Source organism: Mobula birostris, chromosome 11 (genome assembly GCF_030028105.1).
Source record: "Mobula birostris isolate sMobBir1 chromosome 11, sMobBir1.hap1, whole genome shotgun sequence".
NCBI classification, from domain to species: domain Eukaryota; kingdom Metazoa; phylum Chordata; class Chondrichthyes; order Myliobatiformes; family Myliobatidae; genus Mobula; species Mobula birostris.
In genome coordinates this window covers 98,092,676-98,119,715 of record NC_092380.1, presented here as the reverse complement: position 1 = coordinate 98,119,715, position 27,040 = coordinate 98,092,676, and the positions used below count along the sequence as shown (strand labels likewise).

At 41.8% G+C, this 27,040-nt stretch overlaps 1 protein-coding gene across 5 annotated transcripts in view; it reads left to right on the top strand.

Moving 5' to 3' along the window:
* The window catches only part of LOC140205268 (protein kinase C-binding protein NELL1-like), a 1,028,119-nt gene that overhangs the window by 48,969 nt on the left and 952,110 nt on the right, over positions 1 to 27,040 (top strand). For all 5 annotated transcript variants that reach the window (XM_072272741.1, XM_072272739.1, XM_072272737.1 and 2 more), the window contains one exon: positions 16,161 to 16,257. In XM_072272741.1, coding sequence (XP_072128842.1) covers positions 16,161 to 16,257 — 97 coding nt within the window. The remainder of the gene's footprint in view (positions 1 to 16,160; positions 16,258 to 27,040) is intronic.

The window sequence follows — 27,040 nt, the reverse complement described above, 5'->3', positions numbered from 1 at the left end:
AGTTTGTTTTGTGTTCCATATTTATCACATTAAACTATTACTTTTGTGCCTTCTTGATGCAGTATTCAATAAACTCTGACCTGTATCAAGGATTTTGGACACACTTTTCTCTGTTCATGTATTTTGGTGCCTACATAGTTCTCTGTGTCAGAAGGTAATGAGTTGGCCCCATGATGTTGGGAATCATTTCAATGCAGTATTTGAAGATGTTCTGTGATTATTGGAAATTTAATACTCCCTGCACAGCTTCACTTTGTTATTTAAAATCTTCCAAGACACTCTTTGAAGGGCAACAGATGAACTTTTGGTGACCTCACTAATATTTGTTCCTTGCATTACATTATCAGCCACTTGAAAGATCTAAATCTCCGGAGATTCCTGTTCTGTGTCTCTGTGTTGTGGCTGTGAGTGCATTTGCTGTGTAAGAATTGGCTGTTACTTTACAAGAGTGATTGTTTTTTTCAAAAAACCAATACACGTTTTGTTTGCTGAAATCAAAAAAGGTGCATTTCCTGTGTTGGGATTTGTCTTTGGCTTAACTACACAGATCCCCAGAAGGGTTAACTTAATGTCAGATGACATTAAGCTAATGTCAGATTTCAGACTGTGAACCTCATGCCTCACCCTCAACTCATGCCCTGAGTGAGGGGATTGCTGTCACAGGAGGAGGGGGCATTTTTTTTTTATTGACATGCAGCATGGAATAGACCCTTACGGCCCTTGGAGCCACGATGCCCAGTAATCCCGGACTTAACCCTAGCCTAATCATAGGATAATTTAAATGACCAATTAACCTACCAACTGGTACTTCTTTGGACTGTGGGAGGAAAATAGAGCACCTGGCGGAAATCTACATGGTCATGGGGAGAATGAACTGAATCTTTACAGGCAGCTGTGGGAAGTTGCTGGAACTGAAAAGCATTGTGTTAACCGCTGTGCTACCGTGCCGCCCCTATTTGGCTTGTACTTGAAAGGGAGGTCGGAGACCTCAGTATTCTAATAATCATAGCCGTCCTTTATTCAACTTCAACTTTATTTATTCACTATATACTTTATGTATTTAGAATTTGCTGTGGCATGTTGGTACAACATGTAACAAAAATAAAAACATTCAACAATTATAACTAATTATTTAGAAATAAGTTGAAGGTTAGAGTATGGAATGAAATGTGCATAAATACATTAATACCAGCACGACTTTACAATGTAAACAGCGTCATAAAAAGTGGCTTAAAGTGTTTATAGTGCAGTGACCGGGGTAATAGAGGGGTGGGGGGGGGGTTTCTAACTGGAATGATTAATCAGATTTAATGTGATGTTAGTGCTTTCAAGGAGGGTTTCCATGCTGGGAGGGGGAGGGGGAAACCCAGAAATTGGTTTGAGGGCAGGATAACATTTGGAAGTTAATTCCATTCAGTGGATCAGAGGTACAGGGGCACTTTTTCAAACCTTAAGAGACTGCTGTCAGCCCAGTGAGACTCCCTTAGACTGGAGTTTGAACTCCCTAATTTCCCATTTGTGGTGTAGTGCCTTAAGCTTCTATTGTCAGTCCACCTGAACTCCTTTGAAGTCTGAGTTTGGAAACCCCTTCTTTCCGTAGATTTGTAGAATTTGGGATTCGGCATCCCAGAGACCCTGTTATGGCCCCACCCAAGAAGAAGCCAAGTCTGTTGACCAGGTTGCTCTTTGGGCAGGAACCCTCTACAAGAGAGGTTTTTTTTCCTTATGCTTACTGAGAATCTATCCAAATTTGCTTTTCAGTTAGGAAGCCTCTGAGCTACAGAACTAATTACTTGATCTTTCAGAGGAAAGTTAGGCTCTGTCATTAGGTTTGGGGCGATGGGGGTGTGATAATGAAAGTCCATTAAGTTGCTGCTATGTCATTGGATCAGAATAATTCTTCCATTTTGCAATGAATGATAGGAATAATATGCACATCTGGAGAGCAACAAGATGCTGTAAATAATTCCTACCAATTGTAATCCATTTGGAGTTAAAATCCTGGAGAACTATTGCATAATGCACGATGAATTATTGACCTTTAATGGGATGTTGACCACAGGGCCTCAGCTTGAATAATCTGCTGTTTGTGCCCAGTGGGGTTCAGATGTTATTTAAAGACTGAACCCATTTGCAAATGAGATCTGCAATTTTTTTGAAAAGTAAATTTACATCCAACTGAAATCGAAACATATTTGCAATGTGGGTAAGGTTATTTCATGACAGGGATGTCTTGGTATTTCTTATTTTTTGTGAGAGTGCACACTTCACACAATCAATTGTGTGCATCTATGATGGCATGTGTTCTTACAAGTGATGGGTAAATAAATATCACTGGAGACTCCAGCATTTATTGTAGCTCTATGCAGTTTTATGAAAAGTAGAGAACATTCCTTTCAAATAAAGGTGAAAGCAGGTTAGAGTGGATGGGAAAGGGGCAGGAGAATTATCCAAATGAGAAAGGATCTAGTGCTTTCCCAGCATCAATGATGAATAAGCTCTTCATGGGCTTCCAGATCGATACAAGTCCTGGTTAGAAGCCCGTGAAGAGTTTATTAATCTTCCAAGTATTGGTTGCAATCTGGAATGTGCGGCAAGAGAAGTTAGTGGAAGCAAGTATTTCAACCACATTTGAAGAATTTGGGGTGAGCACTTGAATTCCGAGGTAAATGACATTGATGAATCGAGTACTGATTAATAAGATAAGTGACACACACAGTGCCAGAGGAACTCAAAAGGCCAGGTAGCATCTATGAAAAAGAGTTAACAATTGACATTTTGGGCCGAGACCCTTCTTCAGCACTCAGCCCAAAAGAACGACTGTTTACTCTTTTCCATAGACACCACCTGGCCTGCCAAGTTCTTCCAGCATTTTGTACCTGTTGCTTTAGATTTCCAGCATCTGTAGAATTTCTCATCTTTGAAATAAGACAAGTGCCTGTTTTTATGCTGCAGGATCCTACAACAAGTAAAGATGACTGTTATCTTCCTGTAGTAACGTATACAATATTAATGTTGTGTAACTGGATATAATTGCACTCTGATTATGCTGTTGGATTAGTAACTTCAGAACTATTACACTGGACTTCCAAAGCAGTTGCTGAAAATCTAAAATAAAACATATAAAATGATACAAATAGGTAACACGTCAGAGTGCATTTGTGGAAAGAGGAAAAGTCCGTTATTTTTTTAAGGCAGCGGTCCCCAACCACCGGGCCACAAAGGGCTTCCGGGCTTCTGGGCCGCGAGGAAATGATATGATTTGGCGATATGAGTGAGCTGCAGCTTTCCTCATCCTCTGTCACACACTGTTGAGCTTGAACGCATGCGAGGTCATTACCCACGCGTCCTCCATGTCAGCGTAGGAAGGAGATCAACTCCTTGAGCTTGCAAATGACGGCGGGCTGAAAAGTATGTTTGACATAACATCTCTGCTGGCATTGTGGATCAAAGTCAAGGCTAAATATCCTGAGATAGCCACGAAAGCACTGAAAACGTTACTTCCATTTCCAACATATCTCTGTAATGAATGCAAGGAAAACTAAATTGCAGAATAGACTGGACATAAGGAACCCCCTTCGAGTATCGCTGCCTCCCATCACCCCTTGATGGCACCATCTTGTTGCAGGGAAACAAGCCCAGGGCTCTCACTGATTCAGCGATATTGGTGTGTTGCAATGATTTTGTATGTTCATATGGGGAAAGTATGTGCTGTGTGTTTACTATCCAAACGTTACTTGAAATGTTATGATGCTATTGACTTATAAGTGACTTATATAACCATATAACAATTACAGCACGGAAACAGGCCATCTTCGCCCTTCAAGTCCGTGCCGAACGCTACTCTCACCTGGTCCCACCGACCTGCACTCAGCCCATAACCCTCCATTCCTTTCCTGTCCATATACCTAACGAATTTTTCTTTAAATGATAATATTGAACCTGCCTCTACCACTCCTACTGGAAGTTCGTTCAACACTTACTTCAAGGTCCCCTGATAATTGACTTACCACTATATTCATGCAAAGAAAATATGTGCTGTGTGTTTAATAATAAATTCGTTAGATGAACCTTTTTAGAAACGAAGTAGAGTGTATTAGCCACTTATCATCTATATTCTGGTCGTGATTAACACCCCCTCCACCCCGGACAGAATCGCCAAAAGCGATTTGTAGAAAAAAACTGGCACATACATGCATGCGCACTGGTGCCCGCGCAAGGCTTCATTGTCATTGTAGTCTTCCTCGGGGTAAACACAACGTATTTGACTGCTACTCTTGTCCGTTGGCAACCCTACCCACCCCCCACCCCCGATCGGCTGGTCTGCAAGAATATTAGACCATAAGGCAAAGGGGCAGAAGTCGGCCATTCGGCCCATCGAGTCTGCTCCGCCATTTTATCATGAGCTGATCCATTCTCCCATTTAGTCCCACTCCCCCGCCTTCTCACCATAACCTTTGATGCCCTGGCTACTCAGATACCTATCAATCTCTGCCTTAAATACACCGAATGACTTGGCCTCCACTGCTGCCCGTGGCAACAAATTCCATAGATTCACCACCTTCTGACTAAAAAAATTTCTTCGCATTTCTGTTCTGAATGGGCGCCCTTCAATCCTTAAATCATGCCCCCTTGTACTAGACTCCCCCATCATGGGAAAGAACTTTGCCACATCTACTCTGTCCATGCCTTTCAACATTCGAAATGTTTCTATGAGGTCTTCCCTCATTCTTCTAAGCTCCAAGGAATACAGTCCAAGAGCGGACAAACATTCCTCATATGTTAACCCTCTCATTCCCGGAATCATTCTAGTGAATCTTCTCTGTACCCTCTCCAACATCAGCACATCCTTTCTTAAGTAAGGAGACCAAAACTGCCCACAGCACTCCAAGTGAGGTCTCACCAGCACCTTATAGAGCCTCAACATCACATCCCTGCTCCTATACTCTATTCCTCTAGAAATGAATGCCAACATTGCATTCGCCTTCTTCACTACTGACTCAACCTGGAGGTTAACTTTAAGAGTATCCTGTACGAGGGCTCCCAAGTCCCGTTGCATCTCAGAACTTTGAATTCTTTTCCCATTTAAATAATAGTCTGCCTGTTTATTTTTTCTGCCGAAGTGCATAACCATACACTTTCCAACACTGTACTTCATTTGCCACTTCTCTGTCCATTCTTCCAATCTATCCAAGTCTCTCTGCAGACTGTCCATTTCCTCAGCACTACTGGCCCCTCCACCTATCTTCGTATCATCAGCAAACTTAGCCACAAAGCCATCATTTCCATAATCCAAATCGTTGATGTACAATGTAAAAAGAACTGGCCCCAACACGGACCTCTGTGGAACACCACTGGTAACCGGCAGCCAACCAGAATAGGATCCCTTTATTCCCACTCTCTGTTTGCTGCCAATCAGCCAACGCTCTATCCACATATGTAACTTTCCTGTAATTCCATGGGCTCTTATCTTGGTAAGTAGCCTCATGTGTGGCACCTTGTCAAAGGCCTTCTGAAAATCCAAATATACAACATCCACTGCATCTCCCTTGTCTAGCCTACTGGTAATTTCCTCAAAAAATTGTAATAGGTTTGTCAGGCAGGATTTTCCTTTAAGGAATCCATGCTGAGTTCTGCCTATCTTGTTATATGCCTCCAGGTACTCTGTAACCTCATCCTTGACAATCGACTCCAACAACTTTCCAACCACCGATGTCAAGCTAACAGGTCTATAATTTCCTTTTTGCTTCCTTGCCCCCTTCTTAAATGGCGGAGTGACATTTGCAATCTTCCAGTCCTCCGGAACCATGCCAGAATCTATCAACTTTTGAAAGATCATCGCTAATGCCTCCACAATCTCCACAGCTACTTCCTTCAGAACACGTGGGTGCATTCCATCTGGTCCAGGAGATTTATCTACCTCTAGACTATTCAGCTTCCTGAGTACTTTCTCTGTCGTAATTGTGACTGCGCACACTTCTCTTCCCTGCCACCCTTAAGTGTCCGGTATATTGCTGCTGTCCTCCTCAGTGAAGACTGATGCAAAATACCCGTTCAGTTCCTCTGCCATCTCCTTATCTCCCATTACAATTTCTCCAGCATCATTTTCTATCGGTTCTATATCTACTCTCACCTGTCTTTTACTTTTTATATACTTGAAAAAGCTTTTAGTATCCCTTTGATATTATTTGCTAGCTTCCTTTCATAGTTAATCTTTTCCCTCTTAATGACCTTCTTGGTTTCCTTTTGTAAGGTTTTAAAAACTTCCCAATTCTCTGTCTTCCCACTAATTTTTGCTTCCTTGTATGCCCTCTCCTTTGCTTTAACTTTGGCTTTGACTTCTCTTGTCAACCACGGTTGCATCCTTTTTCCACTCGAAAATTTCTTCTTTTTTGGAATATACCTGTCTTGCACCTTCCTCATTTCTCGCATAAACTCCAGCTACTGCTGCTATGCTGCCTTTCCCACCAGTGTCCCTTTCCAGTCAACTTTGGCCAGTTCCTCTCTCATGCCATCAACAGGAATTCTGCAGATTCTGGAAATTCAAGCAGCACACATAAAAGTTGCTGGTGAACGCAGCAGGCCAGGCAGCATCTCTTGGAAGAGGTGCAGTCGATGTTTCAGGCCGAGACCCTTCGTCTGGACTAACTGAAGGAAGGGTGAGTAAGGGATTTGCAAGTTGGAGGGGGAGGGGGAGATCCAAAATGATAGGAGAAGACAGGAGGGGGAGGGATGGAGCCAAGAGCTGGACAGGTGATAGGCAAAAGGGATACGAGAGGATCATGGGACAGGAGATCCGGGAAGAAAGACAAGGGGGGGAGGACGGGGATCCAGAGGATGGGCAACATTCGTCCATTCGTCCCCCCATCCCTCCCCACTGATCTCCTTCCTGGCACTTATCTGTGTAAGCGGAACAAGTGCTATACATGCCCTTACACTTCCTCCCTTACCACCATTCAGGGCCCCAAACAGTCCTTCCAGGTGAGGCAACACTTCACCTGTGAGTCGGCTGGGGTGATATACTGCGTTCGGTGCTCCCGATGTGGCCTTTTATATATTGGCGAGACCTGACGCAGACTGGGAGACCGCTTTGCTGAACACCTACGCTCTGTCCGCCAGAGAAAGCAGGATCTCCCAGTGGCCACACATTTTAATTCCACATCGCATTCCCATTCTGACATGTCTATCCACGGCCTCTTCTACTGTAAAGATGAAGCCACACTCAGGTTGGAGGAACAACACCTTATATTCCGTCTGGGTAGCCTCCAACCTGATGGCATGAACATCGACTTCTCTAGCTTCTGCTAATGCCCCACCTCCCCCTCGTACCCCATCTGTTACTTATTCTTATACACACATTCTTTCTCTCACTCTCCTTTTTCTCCCTCTGTCCCTCTGAATATACCCCTTGCCCATCCTCTGGGTCTCTTCCCCCCCCCCCCCCACTCCTTGTCTTTCTTCCTGGACCTCCTGTCTCATGATCCTCTCGTATTGCTTTTGCCTATCACCTGTCCAGCTCTTGGCTCCATCCCTCCCCCCTCCTGTCTTCTCCTATCATTTTGGATCTCTTCCCCCCCCCCCCCCCCAACTTTCAAATCCCTTACTCACTCTTCCTTCAGTTAGTCCTGACGAAGGGTCTCGGCCTGAAACGTCGACTGCACCTCTTCCTAGAGATGCTGCCTGGCCTGCTGCGTTCACCAGCAACTTTTATGTGTGTTCCTCTCTCACGCCACTGTAATTTCCTTTACTCCACTGAAATACTGACACATCAGATTTCGGCTTCTCATTTTCAGATTTCACAGTGAACTCAATCATGTTATGATCACTGCCTCCTAAGGGTTCCTTCACCTCAATCTCTCTAATCACCTCCGGTTCATTACACAATACCCAATCCAGTACAGCCGATCCCCTAGTGGGCTCAACAGCAAGCTGTTCTGAAAAGCCATCTCGCAGACATTCTACAAATTCTCTCTTGAGATCCAGTGCCGACCTGATTTTCCCAATCCACTTGCATGTTAAAGTCCCCCACAATTATCATAACACTGCCCTTCTGACAAGCCTTTTCTATTTCCAGTTGTAATTTGTAGTCCACATCCCTGCAGCTGTTTGGAGGCCTATAAATAACTACCATCAGGGTCCTTTTACCCCTGCTATTTCTTAGCTCAACCCATAAAGATTCTGCACATTCCGATCCTATATCACCTCTTTCTAATGATTTAATATCTTTTCTTACCAATAAAGCCACGCCTCCCCCTCTGCCTACCTTCCTATCCTTCCGATACACCATGTATCCTTGGACGTTCAGCTCCCAGAGACATGCATCTTTTAGCCAGATCTCAGTGATGGCCACAATATCATACCTGCCAATCTGTAGCTGTACGACAAGATCATCCACCTTATTCCTTATGCTGCGTGCATTTAAGTACAACTACAACACCTTAAGACCAGTATTTGATACTTTTCGCTTTGATTTCACTGCAACTTTATTGCACTGCAACTCATCCCAATGGCTACAAATTTGCCCCATCAGCTGCCTGTCTTTCCTGACATCTTTACTGCTCACTATCTTAGATTTATTTCTGTTTTCCCCTTCCTCTGCTCTATCATTCCGGTTCCCATCTCCCTGCCAAATTAGTTTAAACCCTTCCTAACAGCTCTATTAAACTTTCCCGCCAGGATATTGGTCCCCTTTGGGTTCAGGTGTAACCTGTCCTTTTTGAACAGGTCATACTTCCCCCAGAAGAGATCCCAATTATCCAAGAATCTCAAACAACAGGAATACTGCAGACGCTGGAAATTCAAGCAACACACATCAAAGTTGCTGTTGAACGCAGCAGGCCAGGCAGCATCTCTAGGAAGAGGTACAGTCGACGTTTCAGGCCAAGACCCTTTGTCAGGACTAACTGAAGGAAGAGTTTGTAAGAGATTTGAAAGTGGGAGGGGGAGGGGGAGATCCAAAATGATAGGAAAAGACAGGAGGGGGAGGGATGGAGCCAAGAGCTGGGCAGGTGATTGGCAAAAGGGATATGAGAGAATCATGGGACAGGAGGTCAGGGGAGAAGGATGGGGGTGGGGTGGGGAACCAGAGGATGGGCAAGGGGTATAGTCAGAGGGACAGAGGGAGAAAAAGGAGAGTGAGAAAGAATGTGTGTATAAAAATAAAAAACGGATGGGGTACGAGGGGGAGGTGGGGCATTAGCGGAAGTTAGAGAAGTCAATGTTCATGCCGTCAGGTTGGAGGCTACCCAGACGGAATATAAGGTGTTGTTCCTCCAACCTGAGTGTGGCTTCATCTTTACAGTGGAGGAGGCCGTGGATAGACATGTCAGAATGGGAATGGGATGTGGAATTAAAATGTGTGGCCACTGGGAGATCCTGCTTTCTCTGGCGGACAGAGCGTAGGTGTTCAGCAAAACGATCTCCCAGTCTGCGTTGGGTCTCGCCAATATAGAGAAGGCCGCATCGGGAGCACCGGACGCAGTATATCACCCCAGCCGACTCACAGGTGAAGTGTCGCCTCACCTGCAAAGACTGTCTGGGGCCCTGAATGGTGGTAAGGGAGGAAGTGTAAGGGCATGTGTAGCACTTGTTCGGCTTACAAGGATAAATGCCAGGAGGGAGATCAGTGGGGAGGGATGGGGGGGGACGAATGGACAAGGGAGTCGCGTAGGGAGCGATTCCTGCGGAAAGCCTACTGATTCTCACAGCTATCTGGACTATTCCTCTTCTCACCCTGTCTCTTGCAAAAATGCCATCCCCTTCTCGCAATTCCTCCGTCTCCACCGCATCTGCTCTCAGGATGAGGCTTTTCATTCCAGGACGAGGGAGATGTCCTCCTTTTTTAAAGAAAGGGGCTTCCCTTCCTCCACTATCAAATCTGCTCTCAAACGCATCTCCCCCATTTCACGTACGTCTGCTCTCACTCCATCCTCCCGCCACCCCACTAGGAATAGGGTTCCCCTGGTGCTCACCTACCACCCCACTAGCCTCCGGGTCCAACATATTATTCTCCGTAACTTCCGCCACCTCCAATGGGATCTCACCACTAAGCACATCTTTCCCTCCCCCCCCCCCGGCTTTCCGCAGGGATCGCTCCCTACGCGACTCCCTTGTCCATTTGTCACCCCCATCCCTCCCCACTGATCTCCCTCCTGGCACTTATCCTTGCGGTGTTGATAACCTTTCACGTAGTGATGTTGGTTTGAAATGTCAGAATTTTTTCCCCTCTCATTCAGTAGATGCTGGTTGGCCTGTTGAACATCTGCAGTATTTTTCAGTATTCGTTCAGATCCTGTCATGTCTATTTAAGAACTTGATTTTGTTGTTTCTTCTACCAATTAGCTCTGAAAGGGTTGTTTAAAAACTTAATCACAAATATTCCTCTGCTATAATAAAAGCTTTTATCTAAGCAGGCCCTTGGCGATGTGCAGTTCTGAGTGTTTTTCTTTCGGATTGCATCTATCCACATCATCACAAAGAGTAATGGGTGAATGACAACAACTCGAGCTATCAAGGAAGAGTGAATAAGTGCGAGCTTGCCCAACTATTTGTAAGCTGGGAATTAACAAAAATTGTTTTGGAATCTTTTTCTGAAATATCATCCTTTGCTCAGTTCAATGTTATATCTCTTTTCAGTTCGAAGAATGAATATTTGTGAATAGTGTCAGTCTTTTCCCAGAAAATTAGAACATAGAGTAGTACAGCACAGTACAGGCCCTTTGGCTCACAATGTTGTGCTGACCCTTAAACTCCGCCTCCCATATAACCCCCCCACCTTAAATTCCTCCATGTACCTGTCTAGTAGTCTCTTAAATTTCACTAGTATACCTGCCTCCACCACTGGCTCAGGCAGTGCATTCCACACACCAACCACTCTCTGAGTAAAAAACCTTCCTCTAATATCTCCCTTGAACTTCCCACCCCTTACCTTAAAGCCATGTCCTCTTGTATTGAGCAGTGGTGCCCTGGGAAAGAGGCGCTGGCTATCCACTCTGGCTATTCCTCTTATTATCTTGTATACCTCTATCATGTCCCCTCTCATCCTCCTTCTCTCCCTAGCTCCCTTAAACTCTGATCATAAAGCCCTAGCTCCCTTAAACTCTGATCATAATGCATACTCTCTAAACCAGGCAGCATCCTGGTAAATCTCCTCTGTACCCTTTCCAATGCTTCCACATCCTTCCTAAAGTGAGGTGACCGAACTGGACACAGTACTCCAAGTATGGCCGAACCAGAGTTTTATGGAGCTGCATCATTACCTCGCGACTCTTAAACTCTATCCCTTGACACCCCATAAGCTTTCTTAACTACCCTATCCACCTGTGAGGTAACTTTCAGGGATTGGTGGACATGTACCCCCAGATCCCTCTGCTCCTCCACACTACCAAGTATCCTGCCATTTACTTTGTACTCTGCCTTGGAGTTTGTCCTTCCAAGGTGTACCACCTCACACTTCTCTGGGTTGAACTCCATCTGCCACTTCTCAACCCACTTCTACAACCTTATCAATGTCTCCCTGCAATCTTCGACAATCCTCTACACTATCCACAATACCACCAACATTTCTGTCGTCTGCAAACTTACCAACCCACTCTTCTACCCCCACATCCAGGTTGTTAATAAAAATCACGAAAAGTAGAGGTCCCAGAACCAATCCTTGTGGGACACCACTAGTCACAACCCTCCAATCCAAATGTACTCCCTCCACCATGACCCTCTGCTTTCTGCAGGCAAACCATTTCCAAATCCACCTGGCCAAACTTCCCTGGATCCCATGCTTTCTGACTTTCTGAATAAGCCTACTGTGTGGAACCTTGTCAAATGCCTTACGAAAATCCATGTAGATCACATCCACTGCACTACCCTCATCTATATGCATGGTCACCTCCTCAAAGAACTCTATCAGGCTTGTTAGACACGATCTGCTCTTCACAAAGCCATGCTGACTGTCCCTGATCAGACCATGATTCTCTAAATGCCCATAGATCCTATCTCTAAGAATCTTTTCCAACAGCTTTCCCACCACAGACGTAAGGCTCACTGGTCTATAATTACCCTACTACCTTCTTTGAACAGGGGACAACATTCGCCACCCCCCAATCCTCCAGTACCATTCCTGTGGACAACAAGGACATAAAGATCCTAGCCAGAGGCTCAGCAATCCCTCGCCTCGTGGAGCAGCCTGGGGAATATTCTGTCAGGCCCCGGGGACTTATCCATCCTAATGTATTTTAACAACTCCAACACCACCTCTCCTTTAATATCAACATGCTCCAGAACATCAACCTCACTCATATTGTCCTCACCATCATCAAGTTCCCTCTCATTGGTGAATACCGAAGAGAAGTATTCATTGAGGATCTCGCTCACTTCCACAGCCTCCAGGCACATCTTCCCATCTTTATCTCTAATCGGTCCTACCTTCACTCCTGTCATCCTTTTGTTCTTCACATAATTGAAGAATGCCTTGGGGTTTTCCTTTACCCTACTCGCCAAGGCCTTCTCATGCCCCCTTCTTGCTCTCCTCAGCCCCTTCTTAAGCTCCTTTCTTGCTACCCTATATTCGTCAATGGATCCATCTGATCCCTGATTCCTAAACCTCATGTATACTGCCTTCTTCCAACTGACTAGATTTTCCACCTCACTTGTCACCCTTGGTTCCTTCACCCTACCATTCTTTATCTTCCTCACTGGGACAAATTTATCCCTAACATCCTGCAAGAGATCCCTAAACATCGACCACATGTCCTTCGTACATTTCCCTGCAAAAACACCATCCCAGTTCACACCCGCAAGTTCTAGCCTTATAGCCTCATAATTTGCCCTTCCCCAATTAAAGATTTTCCTGTCCTCTGATTCTATCCTTTTCCATAATACAGGGAGTGGTGGTCACTATCCCCCAGATGCTCACCACTGTGAGATCTGTGACCTGACCCGGTTCGTTACCTAATACTAGATCTACTATGGCATTCCCCCTAGTCGGCTTGTCAGCATACTGTGACAGGAATCTGTCCTGGACATACTTAACAAACTCTGCCCCATCTAAACCCTTGGAACTAATCAGGTGCCAATCAATATTAGAGAAGTTAAAGTCACCCATGATAACAACCCTGTTATTTTTGCAACTTTCCAAAATCTGCCTCCCAATCTGCTCCTTGGTAGCTCTGCTGCTACCAGGGGGCCTATAGAATACTCCCAATAGGGTAACTGCTCCCTTCCTGTTCCTGACTTCCACCCATACTGACTCAAAAGAGGATCCAGCTACATTACCCACCCTTTCTGTAGCTGTAATAGTATACCTGACCAGTAATGCCACCCCTCCTCCCCTTTTTCCGCCCTCTCTATCCCTTTTAAAGCACTGAAATCCAGGAATATTGAGAATCCATTTCTGCCCTGGTGCCAGCTGAGTCTCTGTAATTGCCATTTAAGATTTAAGGTAGAAGAAAGCCTTCAAGTCCATGGGCATGCTGAGATAACTGAAGGGTTGTTTTCTTCATTGTATTCTTTCCTTCAGTGTTCCTGTCACTCTTGTTGTATCGACAGTGGCTCAGTCAGTAGTACTCTGGTTGAGGCTTCACTTTAAAATTTCAGATTGATGGTCAACACCACAGTTCAGGTTTGAGAATATTGTTCAGTCAAAGTTGCCACAGTGTGAATGAGGTATTTTTAAAAAAAGTACTCTCTTGCTTTGGGTGGATATGTATGCCCTTTATATGGCACAGCCTCAGAATAGGATATTCCTTTGATACAGAGATGAAAAGGGATTTCTTTAGCCAGAGGGTTGTAAATCTGTGGAATTCATTGACTCATATGGCTGTGGAGGCCAAGTCGTTGGGTATATTTAAACTGTAATGCCCTCAAACCCTAGCTGTCCTTGCGCAACATCTGTTAAACGGTTTTTCCTTCTCTCCTTATTCTGTTGATAATTATTGGCTCTGTTCATATGTTCACATTTCAGTTTGATTGATGTTTACGCAGGTGACCGTTCTGCTAATTTTTGATTGTAGCTGTTTGCACTATTGTCTTATAAATTGGTGGTTGCTGTTTTGTTGTCTGTTATGTTATTGGCCTGTGTTTTATTGTAGCACCGAACCACAATCAATTCTAATGTGTCTCACATACTGGCAATGAAATGATTCTGATTCTGAGGTTTATGGGTTCTTGATTAGTCAGGGCATCAAAGGTTACCGGGAGAAGGCAGGAGAATAGGATTAAGAAGGATAATAAATCAGCCATGATGGAATGGCAGAGCAGATCCTATAGACCGAATGGCCTAACTCTGCTCATATTTTGGGGAAGATAAAACGGAATTTATCTCTGCTAGCCTCTTTTTTTTTCCATTTATCCCTCGCTTGAGAGTGGAGGAGATGATGTGGAATATATATCACTACTGATTGTGATCTTACTGTGTTCAAATCAGGTGCAATGTAACAGTGATTATACTTCAACTTCTGGCTTTGGTTTATTATTGTCACTTGTACCGAGATAGCATGCTGTTCATACAGATCAGATCATTACATAGCACATTGAGGTAGAACAATGTAAAACAATAACAATGCAGAATAAAGTGCAACAGCTACGGAGAAAGTGAAACTGCAGGCAACCAATAAAGTGCAAGATCATAATAAGTTAGATTGTGAGGTAGAGAGTCCCATCTTGTACAAGAGGTACATTCAAGAATCTGGAAACAGCTGGGTAGAAGCCTGTGATACGTGCTTTCAGGCTGTTGTATCTTCTGCATGATGGATGAGGGGAAAAGAGAGAATGTCTAGTCTGGGAGAGGTCTTTGATTATGCTGACTGCTTTATGAGACAGTGAAAAGTATATATACAGTCCAATAAGGGGAGGCTGATTCCTGTGAAGTACTGAGCTGTGTCCACAACTCTGCATTTTCTTGTGGGCATGCATCGAGCAGTTGTCATACCAAGCCTTTGTGCACCTAGATGAAATGCTTTCTATGGTGCATGGATTAAAAAAAAGTCTAACACACCAAATATGTTTTTTTAGGAGGTTGTAGAGAGAGTCACAGATGTCAGTGTTTCTCTATTCTTGCTAATTTTTTTTCAGGAGTAGATTATAGGATCTACAAAGAATTGGGCTTTCTTGCTGGCTAACAGAGTTAAGTGAATACCATTTACAGTTTATGACATATGAAGGTGACTTTAAAAGAATGATTGACAGGAAAAATTGTTTATGTCTATTCATTTTAAAAAAATTTTATACTTGCATAATAATTGAGACTGCAGAGTTTGCAATTTTTGAATTTCCCAAAGGAATCTGATCATTTGCTCATCTGTCCACCGCCTGGAGAACGGCTGATTCGAAAAATAGATAGACATTTAATTTTTTTAATTTTTGAAGTAGAAAATTGATTATAATGATACATTGACAAGCGCTTTCAATGCAGTTGAAAATGAAGGAGGAAAATCAATCGTAGTGGGCTGATTTGATCCGTCCCAAAAGACCCAAACCAATTCGAGTATCTGGGAAATGTGGTAATAAGAGTATAAAAACAACAAAGTAATTTAAGCCCAATTTATTATTATAAAACACAAAGCAGAAATAAACCACACTAAATACTATATAGTGAGTTAATAAGATTTCAGGGCTCATGATTCTTAGTCTCCACTTCATTGTTGCTGTCTTTGGGGGTCTTGATTGCTGTTGTTGTTGGGGGAGCTCCAAATTCCGACTTGTGAAATCACACTCGGTCCATCCTCGGCAATGATTGATAGTGATTCCTCAGGCTAGGTGAAGTCCCAAGAAAATGAGTGAAGGTTGCCTCAATAAATGGGGTTCAATCCACAAGCATTGTGACCAAAGACAGATAAGCTCCATTTTTTTTGTCCTCATGCTATTGGTGCCTTGAGGTTAAGAAATAATTCAGTCACTATTAGCAAATATTTACCAAACCTACAGTGTTTAACTTATACATATACCTTGCATGCTGCAAACTCACAGAAAGCTAAAGTGTTGCTTGGCATTGTTCAGACTTTCATATAATATATTTTACAAAATTTAATACATCACAACACATCAACTGATGATATTCATCTGTTCATGTGAACTATTTAAAAATTCCATTTAATATTTACAGGAGGCTTTGCAAAGACTTGGGCAACAGCTTTTAACTTGAGGGAATAATGTGCTCTTTTCCATAGGATTTATGAGCGTGTCATAGATCCCCCCCAGACCACATTCAGCCCAGGAATCAGTGTTTGGCTTGGTCAACGGAACAGCAGACATGGGCTATTTAAGGTAAGCACCTCGAGAATTAATTAAATAGAGCTAAATCGTTGCCTTACAGTACACCCCTTTACACGCTTGGATTGAAATACAAAAGCATGAATGCATTATACTAATATTGTTACATGCTAAGTCTTATTTGATTAAGGATATGTTTGTTTCATTTGTCACTATTTCACGGTGATTATTGCAAAAATTCATATAGCTGTCCTCTCAGTAAAAACAGTATAGTTTATAATAAGCAACATAAATACATATTATCATTTGGCATAATGTAGTTGGTTGAGTTCCAGAATAGAAAACCATTTATCAAATGTTATTTGTTTTCTTGTTTTATATCGGAGAGAGACAATTGGTGTATTATTCGTCTTTGGTATTGTGCTGTTATTTTCCTGCATCGCTTATATTAGGATTTATAAAAATAGAGAATGCTGATTAATTAGGAGAGGGAAGGAGGGGCATACTCGTATTTCTGCAAAGGTTTTCTGCTGGCAAGAAAATGCAAGGTTCTAATCTTGAATGTCACTGATAATTTTACATTCAATAACAAACAAAATGCATTAAACATCACAATTCACAAAACTTCTCAAAAATGCGGAACAACAAAATGACAATATTCATTTACTACCACACGCGGATCAGAAATTGCTGCTTAATGAGGCTTTAAAATAAGCTGTGAATTGAAACATTGATGTGTATTTTACTGGGATTGTGTTGTGAAAGCTTTGGAATTAATACAAGTGATAATGAAGACCTTCACGTCATGAGGTCCAAATAGAACTTTGGAAATACAGGTGAAATTATTTAGAGTTGATTGGAAAAGCTGATAGCCTTGTTCCCAATTAACTTTAATTATCTGTGAACCATTTTTTTTCTTAAAGAATAGGAAAGGGGAACTCTCTGGATGTTAAGCAAAATGTGCAGATTCTCTCATTTTGCCAACTCTTGAGTTTTCACCCAATAATGGTGATCTGTTATTAGGCCAGCTCTGACCTGAGAGTGCAAACACGAGGAAATTTGCAGATGCTGGAATTTCAAGCAACACGCTCAAAAGTTGCTGGTGAATGCCGCAGGCCAGGCAGCATCTCTAGGAAGAGGTACAGTCGAGGTTTCAGGCCGAGACCCTTCGTCAGGACTAACTGAAAGAAGAGCTAGTAAGAGATTTGAGAGGGGGAGGGGGAGATCTGAAATGATACAAGAAGACAGGAGGGGGAGGGATGGAGCCAAGAGCTGGACAGTTGATTGGCAAAAGGGATATAAGAGGATCATGGGATGGGAGGCCTAGGGAAGCCCTCTCACTATACTCCTTGCCCATCCTCTGGGCTTCACCCCTCCCTCTTTCTTTCTCCCTAGTCCTCCCGTCCCGTGATCCTCTCATATTCCTTTTCCAAATCAACTGTCCAGCTCTTGGCTCCATCCCTCTCCCTCCTGTCTTCTCCTATCAATCTGGATCTCCCCTCCCCCTCCCACTTTCAAATCTCTTACTAGCTCTTCGTTGACTGTACCTCTTCCTAGAGATGCTGACTGGCCTGCTGCATTCACCAGCAACTTTTATGTGTGTTGTCTGACCTGAGAGGCTCAGTTTATGAAGAAGAGTGATAGCATTGAGGCAGATTATATAGTTTTAATGAAGGCACAAGTGCTAAAGTACGCTGGTAAACTGATCACAATGTCTAGAGTACACATATTGGATTCTGATGCTTTTGCAATCCAAATGATCTTTGAAAGTAAAGACTGTAGTATAAAACATACCGCGTACTATTGCTTTATTAACTGTTACAAGAGGAAAGAAGAGGGAGAGAGGGAGAACAAAAAGAACAAAAGGCAGAGGGAAAAAGACAAAGGTGGTGTGGTTTCATACAAAACTTCAGATTATAGAAAAATCCATTGAAATTCCAATAGATAACAGTTAACCAATCAAATAACCACATTCAAATAATGTGATAACAGCCACTGAAACCAAGAAGTTCCCAGAAAAATACAGAGGCAACTGTATCCATTGAAAAAGTCACTGAGCAATCATATATATAATGTGTGTGTGATTATATAAAATACAAATGAGCATAAAGCTAAACTATAAGAAAAATCAGTTTTACATCACAATCCAACAACACAAATTGTTAAATATCCTGCCTCTCCACAAGGTACCCAGTTTGTAGCATGCTGCAACATGGACCAGATGGACTACACTCCAGGGTTCTAAAGGAGGTAGTTGAAGAGATTATGAAGGAATTAGTAATGATCACTAGATCCTGGAATGGATTCTGAGGACTGGAAGATTCTAAATGTCACTCCATTCTTTAAGAACGGAGAGAGGCCACAGAAAGGAAATAATAGGCCAATTAGCCTGACTTCTGTGGTTGGGAAGATGTTGGGAGTCCATTATTAAGGAGTTTCAGAGTACTTGGAGGTTTATGACAAAATAGGCCAAAGTCAGTGCGGTTTGCTTAAGGGAAAATCTTGCCTGACAAATCTGTTGGAATTCTTTGGGGAAATAACCAGCAGGATAGACAAAAGAGAGTCAGTGGATGCCGTACTACAAGAAAGATACCAGCTTGGATAAAAGAATTGCTGACCGCCAGGAAGCTATGTGTAGGAGTAAAGGGGGCCTTTTCTGGTTGGCTGCCAGTGATTAGTGGAATTCTGCAGGGGTTGGTATTGGGATTGATTCTTTTTGTAACATGTCAAAGATTTAGAAGATGGAATTGATGGCTTTGTGGCCAAATTTGTGTACGATACATACATAGGTGGAGAGGCAGGTATTGCTGAGGAAGCAGGTTAACATATAAGAAGTGTTTGATGACTCTGGGCCTGTACTCACTGGAGTTCAGAAGAATGAGAGGGGGGAATCTCATTGAAGCCTATTGAATATTGAAAGGCCTAGACAGAGTGGATGTGGAGAGTATGTTTCCTGGAGTGGAGAAGACTAGGACCAGAAGGCACAGCCTCAGAGTAGGGGGATGTCCGTCTAGGGCAGAGATGAGGATGAATTTCTTTAGCTCGAGATTAGTAAATCTGTGGAATCCATTGAAACAGACAGCTGTGGAGACAAAGTCTTTGAGTATATTTAAAGTGGGGGTTGATTAGTCAGACATTAAAGGTCAAGGGAGAAGGAGCTGAAACGGATAATAAATCAATAGCAATGGAAGATGCAGCAGGCTCGATGGGCTAAATGGCCGAATCTGCTCCTATGTCTTGTGATCTTAAATTAAAACCAGCTAATTAGCATCAACCACATCTATTTATGAGCTACTTCATCTGTAAATAAACTGAACATCATATGCTTTTTAGGTTAGTTGTTAAGGTCGTGGCTTTGATGTCTGCAGAAATTTGACCAATTTGTTTCCTTAGGAGGAGCATTATAGTTTTGGTTGAATATTTATTGCCAATTGTTGATTGTCACTTAAATGGATAGATGCAATGAATTAAATTTTTTCAAATTGCTCTAAACTTGTTGAGATGTCTAACTCCTATTTGCATGAGTGGGTGTTTGTTCTCTGAGACACATTTTACAATTATTATATTTATTATCATCTCACTTGAAGGACTCCTTATCTTGTTATTTCATGTTCTCATTATTGCTATTTATTTGTATTTGCATAGTTTTTTGTCTTCTGCACTGTACTTGATCTTTCATTGATCCTGTTATAGTTACTATTCTATAGTTTTGCTGGGTATGCCCACAGGAAAATTAATCTTGGGGTTGCATGTGGTGACGTATTTGTACTGTACAATAAAATTTATCTTGAACCTCTGATCTTGTTTAGTTTGGATTGCTGCTTTTCACTCCCTCCTGTATGTCCTCGACAACTGCACTTACTGAGAAAGTGGTTGCAGAACTTGTCTTGCCTGCATATTGAATGAATAGATAATAGGCAATGCAATTGTGGAGTGAGATCTGCATTTTAATTTGCCAGCTCTGTAAGAACATATTTCTCTCTGGCCTGTTCTTGGAAATATGGCCAGGAGCGTATCAAAACTCATGTGAACTTCCCATTCAGTTTATCACGTGGACCCACCAGATTCAACTATCAGGCTCTTAAACCAGCATGGGTAACCCCACTCACCTAAACATTACAGCGATTCTTCAAACTATGGACTCACTTTCAAGGGTTGTCCAACTCCTGGTCTCAGCATTATTTATTTTTTTTGTATTTGCAGAGTTTACTTTCTTTTGCATGTTGTTTGTCAGGCTTTATTTCTGTTTAGTTTTTATTGTACATATTCTAATGTGAATGCCTGCAAGGAAATCTCAGAGCAGTAAATGGTAACATATACTGTAGATACTTTGATAATAGAATGAAGTTTTTGAACTTTAAAGTTGCTGAAAAGTTTATATTATAAAGCAAATAACTGCTTACTTAGTCCCAACTGCTTCATGCAGCTATTTGTCCTCTTTTAGAGATTTCTCCCACTTTACTACTCAATCTTGTCAACATTTTTCTCCAGCCACCTTATATAACTAGCTACCACTAAGTGCATTTAAACTAATATGGTAGCAAATTTCCATATCTGTCTTGACTTCAGTCATGATAAGGTGGTACTGTTACCCATTAATTTGGCTTGGGGTGGATGTGTAATAGTGAATTTGAGGAAAAGAAGTGAATATCCCTTAAGAATGTAAGAAGTAGAAGTAGCCGGGGAGCATCAATGTGATCATAACTGATCCGATCTCTCAAGCCCACTTTCTTACCTTATTCTTATGTTGCGTACCCCATAACCGGGTTGCCAAACCAGCAGAAATGGATCACTCAGTTGGAGTCTGGATTACTAGAACTAAGAAAGTTTTATTAAAGAAACGAGCAACACAGTAATCGAAAGGATAATAAATGCAACAGTTCAGCAATGATAAACACACATGTACACCGAATTAAGATTACAGGATCAATCAAGCTCTATCGTTGTCTAGGGGTAAATGACCAATTTCAAAGTGACGCAGAGTTCAGTCCAATTTAGTTCAGTTCGCAGTAATCGTTGCTGTGGCGATGGACAATGTGGGAGAAGGAGAGAGAGAACAAGAACAAATGATCATTCAAAATGGCTTCCACACACAGACCTGCGATATTGCTCACAAGCAGCTTTTCTGGCGAGTCCTTTGTGATGTCACCTGAGATCACTGACTGTGACCCCTCCTCCAGATGCGGTCGATCCTCTGCAGTGAACCTGGCACCCAAGCAAGGGTGGACATACACCGGGTTCCCGCTGACCGTACCTTTCCACCCTGTGCGTCTATGGCTTGGTTCCGCAACCAGCCTTCCAAACGACTCCCGCCGACTTGCAGGGGGAGCACTGCTTCCAGTGTCTCGTTACCTCGTGATGTCGTGTGTGCCTTGCCTTAGCGAACCTGTCCCTTTTTATCCCCCTGCTGGGGTATCGCCTGTCCATCACACTTCAAACAGTTCAGGGTTCAAAGGGGGAGCCGATCTTGACAATACCCAGACTGATGGCTCCTTCATTAACATCTCCAAATGCTGCTTCATTGTGTTCCTTATCTCTCCCACCCCTGAGGACAGGTGGCAGACCAACTGCTGATGCCACTGGTGCTGGCCCAGGCCAGCAAACATCTTAATTTATGTGTATCTCGTCACACTTAACACTAGATCTTTGGGTTCTAAAAGAATCCAGTGATCTCAGCTTTGAATTTATTTGATGACAGGACATTTAGAGAACTGCAAAGATTTCTCTCCTCCAGTGAAAAGAGATTTATTCTGATCCCAATTCTTAAAACAAAAGTTTGAATCTCTCCTTCATGTAATGACTGTGGTCTCTAGTTCAATATGCCTTTCTGAACCTCTCCAAGCTCTACATTGACTTCAATTTCTTCGATTAAACTCACTTCAGGAAAATATCCAGTAGACAGTTGGAATGCTTTTTGGAATGCACGTCTATTTCCAATTTGTCCCAAGATCCCTCTGAACTAGTTATAGATCTCTCACTGCTTAAAATAATATTTTCCATTATTTCTACTGGAGTAGTTTCTCTTGCATTTCTCTACAATTCATTCCATCCACTTGTCTGCTGATTTGAATCTGACCACATGTGCATGCAGACTCCTTGGAACATTATGGAGGACAGCATGTGTGTAAATGTCTCTCTCCAGCAGACTTCATCATGATCATCATGACTCCAGTATTTCTACTATTTTTTTAATGTTTCTTAATTGTACACATTTTTTTTGTTTTCTATCGCTGAGCAGCAGCGAACCATCTGATTGGCCTCTCAGAGTTCTCTTTGGGAACTAGTTGATTTGATCAGCATTTCTGATCTGGCTATTGCTCACGATTGTACTTAATAAAAAAAAATCCTCTCATCTCATTTTCATGTCTAAATTTGTCAAAGAGCTTTATTCGTGGAGGCCATTAGAATAACTAGCTGCCTGCCCATCATCATCCTCGTCCTGCCCTCTTGTCAGCCCTTCTGGTTTGCATCCTCCGAAAGCTGTGTTAGAGTTATCAAATGTCTCTTTTCTTCATTCATAAAAGGTAGGCAGAAGACCCAGGAGCCTGAGTACTCACAGCACCAGGTTCAAGAACAGTTATTACCCCTCAACCATCAGGCTCTTGAACAAAAGGGGATAACTACACTCATTCTTTTTCTGGTGTTCTCACAATCGATGCTCTCACTCTAAGGACTCTTTATCTTGTTCTTTCATGGTCCCTTTATTTATTGCTATTTATTTATATTTGTATTTGCCAGTTTATTGTTCATTGATCCTGTTTACAGTTACTGTTTTATAGATTCACTAAGTGTGCCCATAGGAAAAAGAATCTCAGTGTTGTGTACGCTGACATGTACAGTACTCTGATAAATTTTACTTTAAACTTTGAAAAGCATTCTCATTGCTTAATCACGAACATCGTCCTTAGTTCCCTGACTCCTTATTGATACCATAATATTTGAGTTTTACTGATTACTGATGTCTGAGTAACTGGTTTGCTTTTCCTTTCCTCTTGTCTTTGTGGCAAATGGTTGCATTTGCTGTTTACGGAAGTAAAAGTTAAAGAAAATTTAATATCGAAGTAGGCATAACCATACTGTCTTCATTTTCTTGCAGGCATTTATAGGAAAATAAAGAAATGCAATAATTTATCAAAGCCTATACATAAACAAAGATTGACCTACAGCCAATGTGCAAGAGAAGACAAATTGATCAAATTGGGGCAAAAAAAATTGCTGAGAACTTCAGTAGAGTCATTAAAAATGAGTCTGTAGGTTGTGGAATCAGTTCAAAGTTAGTTGTGAGCTGTGTTAACCATGTCAGTTCAGTAGCCATATGGTTGTAGGGTAATAACTTCCTGAACCTGGTAGTGTGGGACGGAAGGCTCCTGTACCTTTTCCTTGATGGTAGTATGCCTGATTGAACATCAGCACTGTTGAATTCACTTTCAGCGTTAATCTCCTGATGTGAATCCTGGGATAAGGCAGATCATGTCCAGTGGATCTGATGGATTTTTGCTTATTGTCATTTAACAGTGGGCTCTGTTTTAGCTTAATTTATTGTCTGAGTGAATGCAGATTAAAATAGTATTTGTTTCATGCCTCTGCCACTTTATTTCTCCAGTGTAATTTCCCTTGGCTTCGAAAGATCTGTACTTGTATATTTTTCTTTTATTTGCATACTTTGTGCTCCATGGCAACCACGGATTGATGCACTGGTTTCACTTCGAGTTACTTCACTGGCACTATAGCAGCTGTGTTATTGTCTTGAGCTGAATGGAATGACAAAATGTGAAAAATGCAAGCTCATCAATGCTTAAGGAAAGACAAGGTCAAACAGAACTGGCTTGTCTTTCATACCTAGTTTTACCACCAAACAGCAACACTTATGCAGGTTTGACAATTAATAAGTGGTTCAGCAAAAAAAAAAGTAGTTCTGTATCCTTTCATCCTAATTCCAGTAATTTTCAGCCCGCTTTCCATACTTAATTTTAAAATAATATGGTATGCTCTGTCTAGAAGTTAGGAATTGTAATTTCTTATAGATTTATATTGGCTTATGTTCTCATATTTTGTCCTTGGAGTCTGTTCTGCTATTCACTAACTGATTTCTACCTTTAATCATTTATTGTCCTTGACCTAATAATGCTTAATATCCTTGAATACAAATCTAGTAAAAACAAAAGGATCTAGTGCTTTCCCAGCTTACATGATGAATAAATTCTTCTCGGGCTACTGGCCGGGTACAGGTATAATTTTTAACTGATGTGTCATTGACAAACTCTGCCATTTTCATCAGGGATGATGCCTAGGCACGTCTAGTCCTGTGGTATACATACTCACAATGTCCGTCTCTCCTGATTGGAAACCTGATTGGTTGATGACTAACCACAGTCCCACCTTGTTTGCAACGGAATTCCAGTCAACTTAATTTGGTCAACTTGAACCTAAATTAAATTAAATCTAGTCAGCTTAATTTTGTTTTTACTTAGCCACCTATATTTTGCAAGTCTGGAAATCAGATCCAAATGTCTATTACACCTTGTGTAAAGGGGTTACTCCTGACATAGCCCTTTTTTGTCCATGACTATCCTTCACCCCATTAATGCCAGTCGAGGATTAGTATTTGATATTTGTCACAAAGTGCACTGATGGAGTACTACAAAAAGGGCAGGGTGGAATTGGAATTGGTTTATTCTTGTCCTATGCACCAAGATACAGTGAAAAGCTAGTCTTGCATACTGTTCATACAGATCAGACCATTACTCAGACATTGAGATTCAATAATGAAAAACAATAACAATGCAGAATAAAGAGTAACAACTCTGGAGAACATGCAGTGCAGGTAAACAATAAGGTGCAAGATCATAATGAGTTAGATTGAGGTCAAAAGTACATCTTGTCATACTAGGGAACTGTTTAATTGTCTTACGGCAGTAAGATAGAAGCTATCCTTGAGCCTGGTGGTATGTGCTTTCAGGCATTTGTAACTTTTTCCTGATGGAATAGGGCAGAAGAGAGAATGTTTTGGATGGGTGAGGTCTTGTCTATACTTGTCACTGCCTGAATAATGGAACCAGTATAATCAGCCTGTAAAGGGGAGGCTGGTTTCCATGATGTGCTGAGCTGTGTCCGTAACTCTGCAGTTTCTTGCGGTACACGTACAGAGCAGTTGCCATACCAAGCTGTTATGCATCCAGACAGAATGTTTTCTATGGCACATTGGTAAAAATTGTCAAGGTCAATGGGGATATGATGCAAGACATGGAATCCCTTGCATTTGTTTAGTTGACCAAAGGTACTGCATTTTTTGTATTCACACAGGACTTTACTCTAGAAGAGAGTACGTTTGTAAATCTTGGGGATGGTGGGATTGAAAATAAGACTAGGGCCTGAGGTTGGGGGTTGGGGGGTGGATACAGAGTGTTGGTTGGGATGGGTGAGAAATTATATAGAATGCAGAGTGACAGTGAAAGAGGTGAAGACTTGCCTGAAACACTGGATTTCTTGCAAGTAAAGATTACTGATCCTAGGGTTCAACATTTCAGTTTATTCCTTCTTTGTTAAATGAGATCCATGCCTTTTCATGTTGACACCAGAAAATGATTTTGTACTATTAGATGCCGCTGCATGCTTGGCCAACTCTTCCTGTGCACAAGGAGTCCTGTCTAATTTATAAAATTATGCCTTTGTGCACTAAGTATAAGGCACAGCTTGATTGAATTTCTTGACTTGATTCTCTCAATTCACTCTGTTAGATCAATTCAATCATTTCTTTCCATGGGGGATCATTACCTCAATACCATTTGCTTTACGTCTCGCCTTTATTTTTTGATATTTCTGCTATGGGGAGAATTTTTTTCCTACTCATTCTTGTTGGCTCCAAAGAGAATCAATCCAGCCTATCCAGTGTTTCATAGCTGAAATACTCCCAGTATCCAATACAACAGCCTGGAAAATCTCCATGGCACTCTCTCCAGTACAAGCATGATTTTTCTATAGGGTGGTGACTCCATCTACACTTATTGACCACTTTATTAGGTAAAGGAGTGGAACCAGGTGTGGTCCTCTGCTGCTGTAGCTCATCCACTTCAAGTTTTGACATGTTGTGCATCCAGAGATGCTCTTCGGCACATCAGTGTTGTAATGAGTGGATATTTGAGTTACTTCCTGTCAGCTTCAACCAGTCTGGCCATTCTCCTTTGATTTCTGTCACTAACAGGGCATTTTTGCCCACAGAAAGTCATTGACTGGATACCATTTCATTTTTTTTTTTTTTTTTGCACCATTCACTGTAAACTCTTCTTTCAATTTTTTTTTTATTGATTTAAAAGATTAAGGATAAATACAAACCAGCGGAGAGATTATCTCAAATACATATTTCAATAATAGTACAAAGAAAGAAATATACACTGTCAAAATCATATATAGTATTAAGCTAATATAAAGAGAGAAAAGAACCACTTCTCTAACAGTTCATAGAGAAAAAAGATTCAAGATTTCCTGTTATTGAGAAAAAAACTCCACTAAACTAACCTAAAACCAAAAAAAAGGGGGACTGGGCAGTCCATTTTGAGGATACAGTTTTTAGAAAAAAAAAGGGGGAAATCCTTCTGATCAAATCTAAAACTTCGCAGAGAAAAAAAATAACTGGAAAAGTAAGAAGAATTAGATCATATGAAAATATTGAATAAAAGGTCACCAAGTTTGCTCAAATTTAAAAGATGTATCAAGCGTCCGACTCCTTATTTTCTCCAAACTTAAACAAGACATAATGAGGAGAGCCAAAAAAGAAACAGTAGGTGGATTGGGATCCTTCCAGTATAATAGAATAACTCTCCTAGCCAATAAAGTTGAG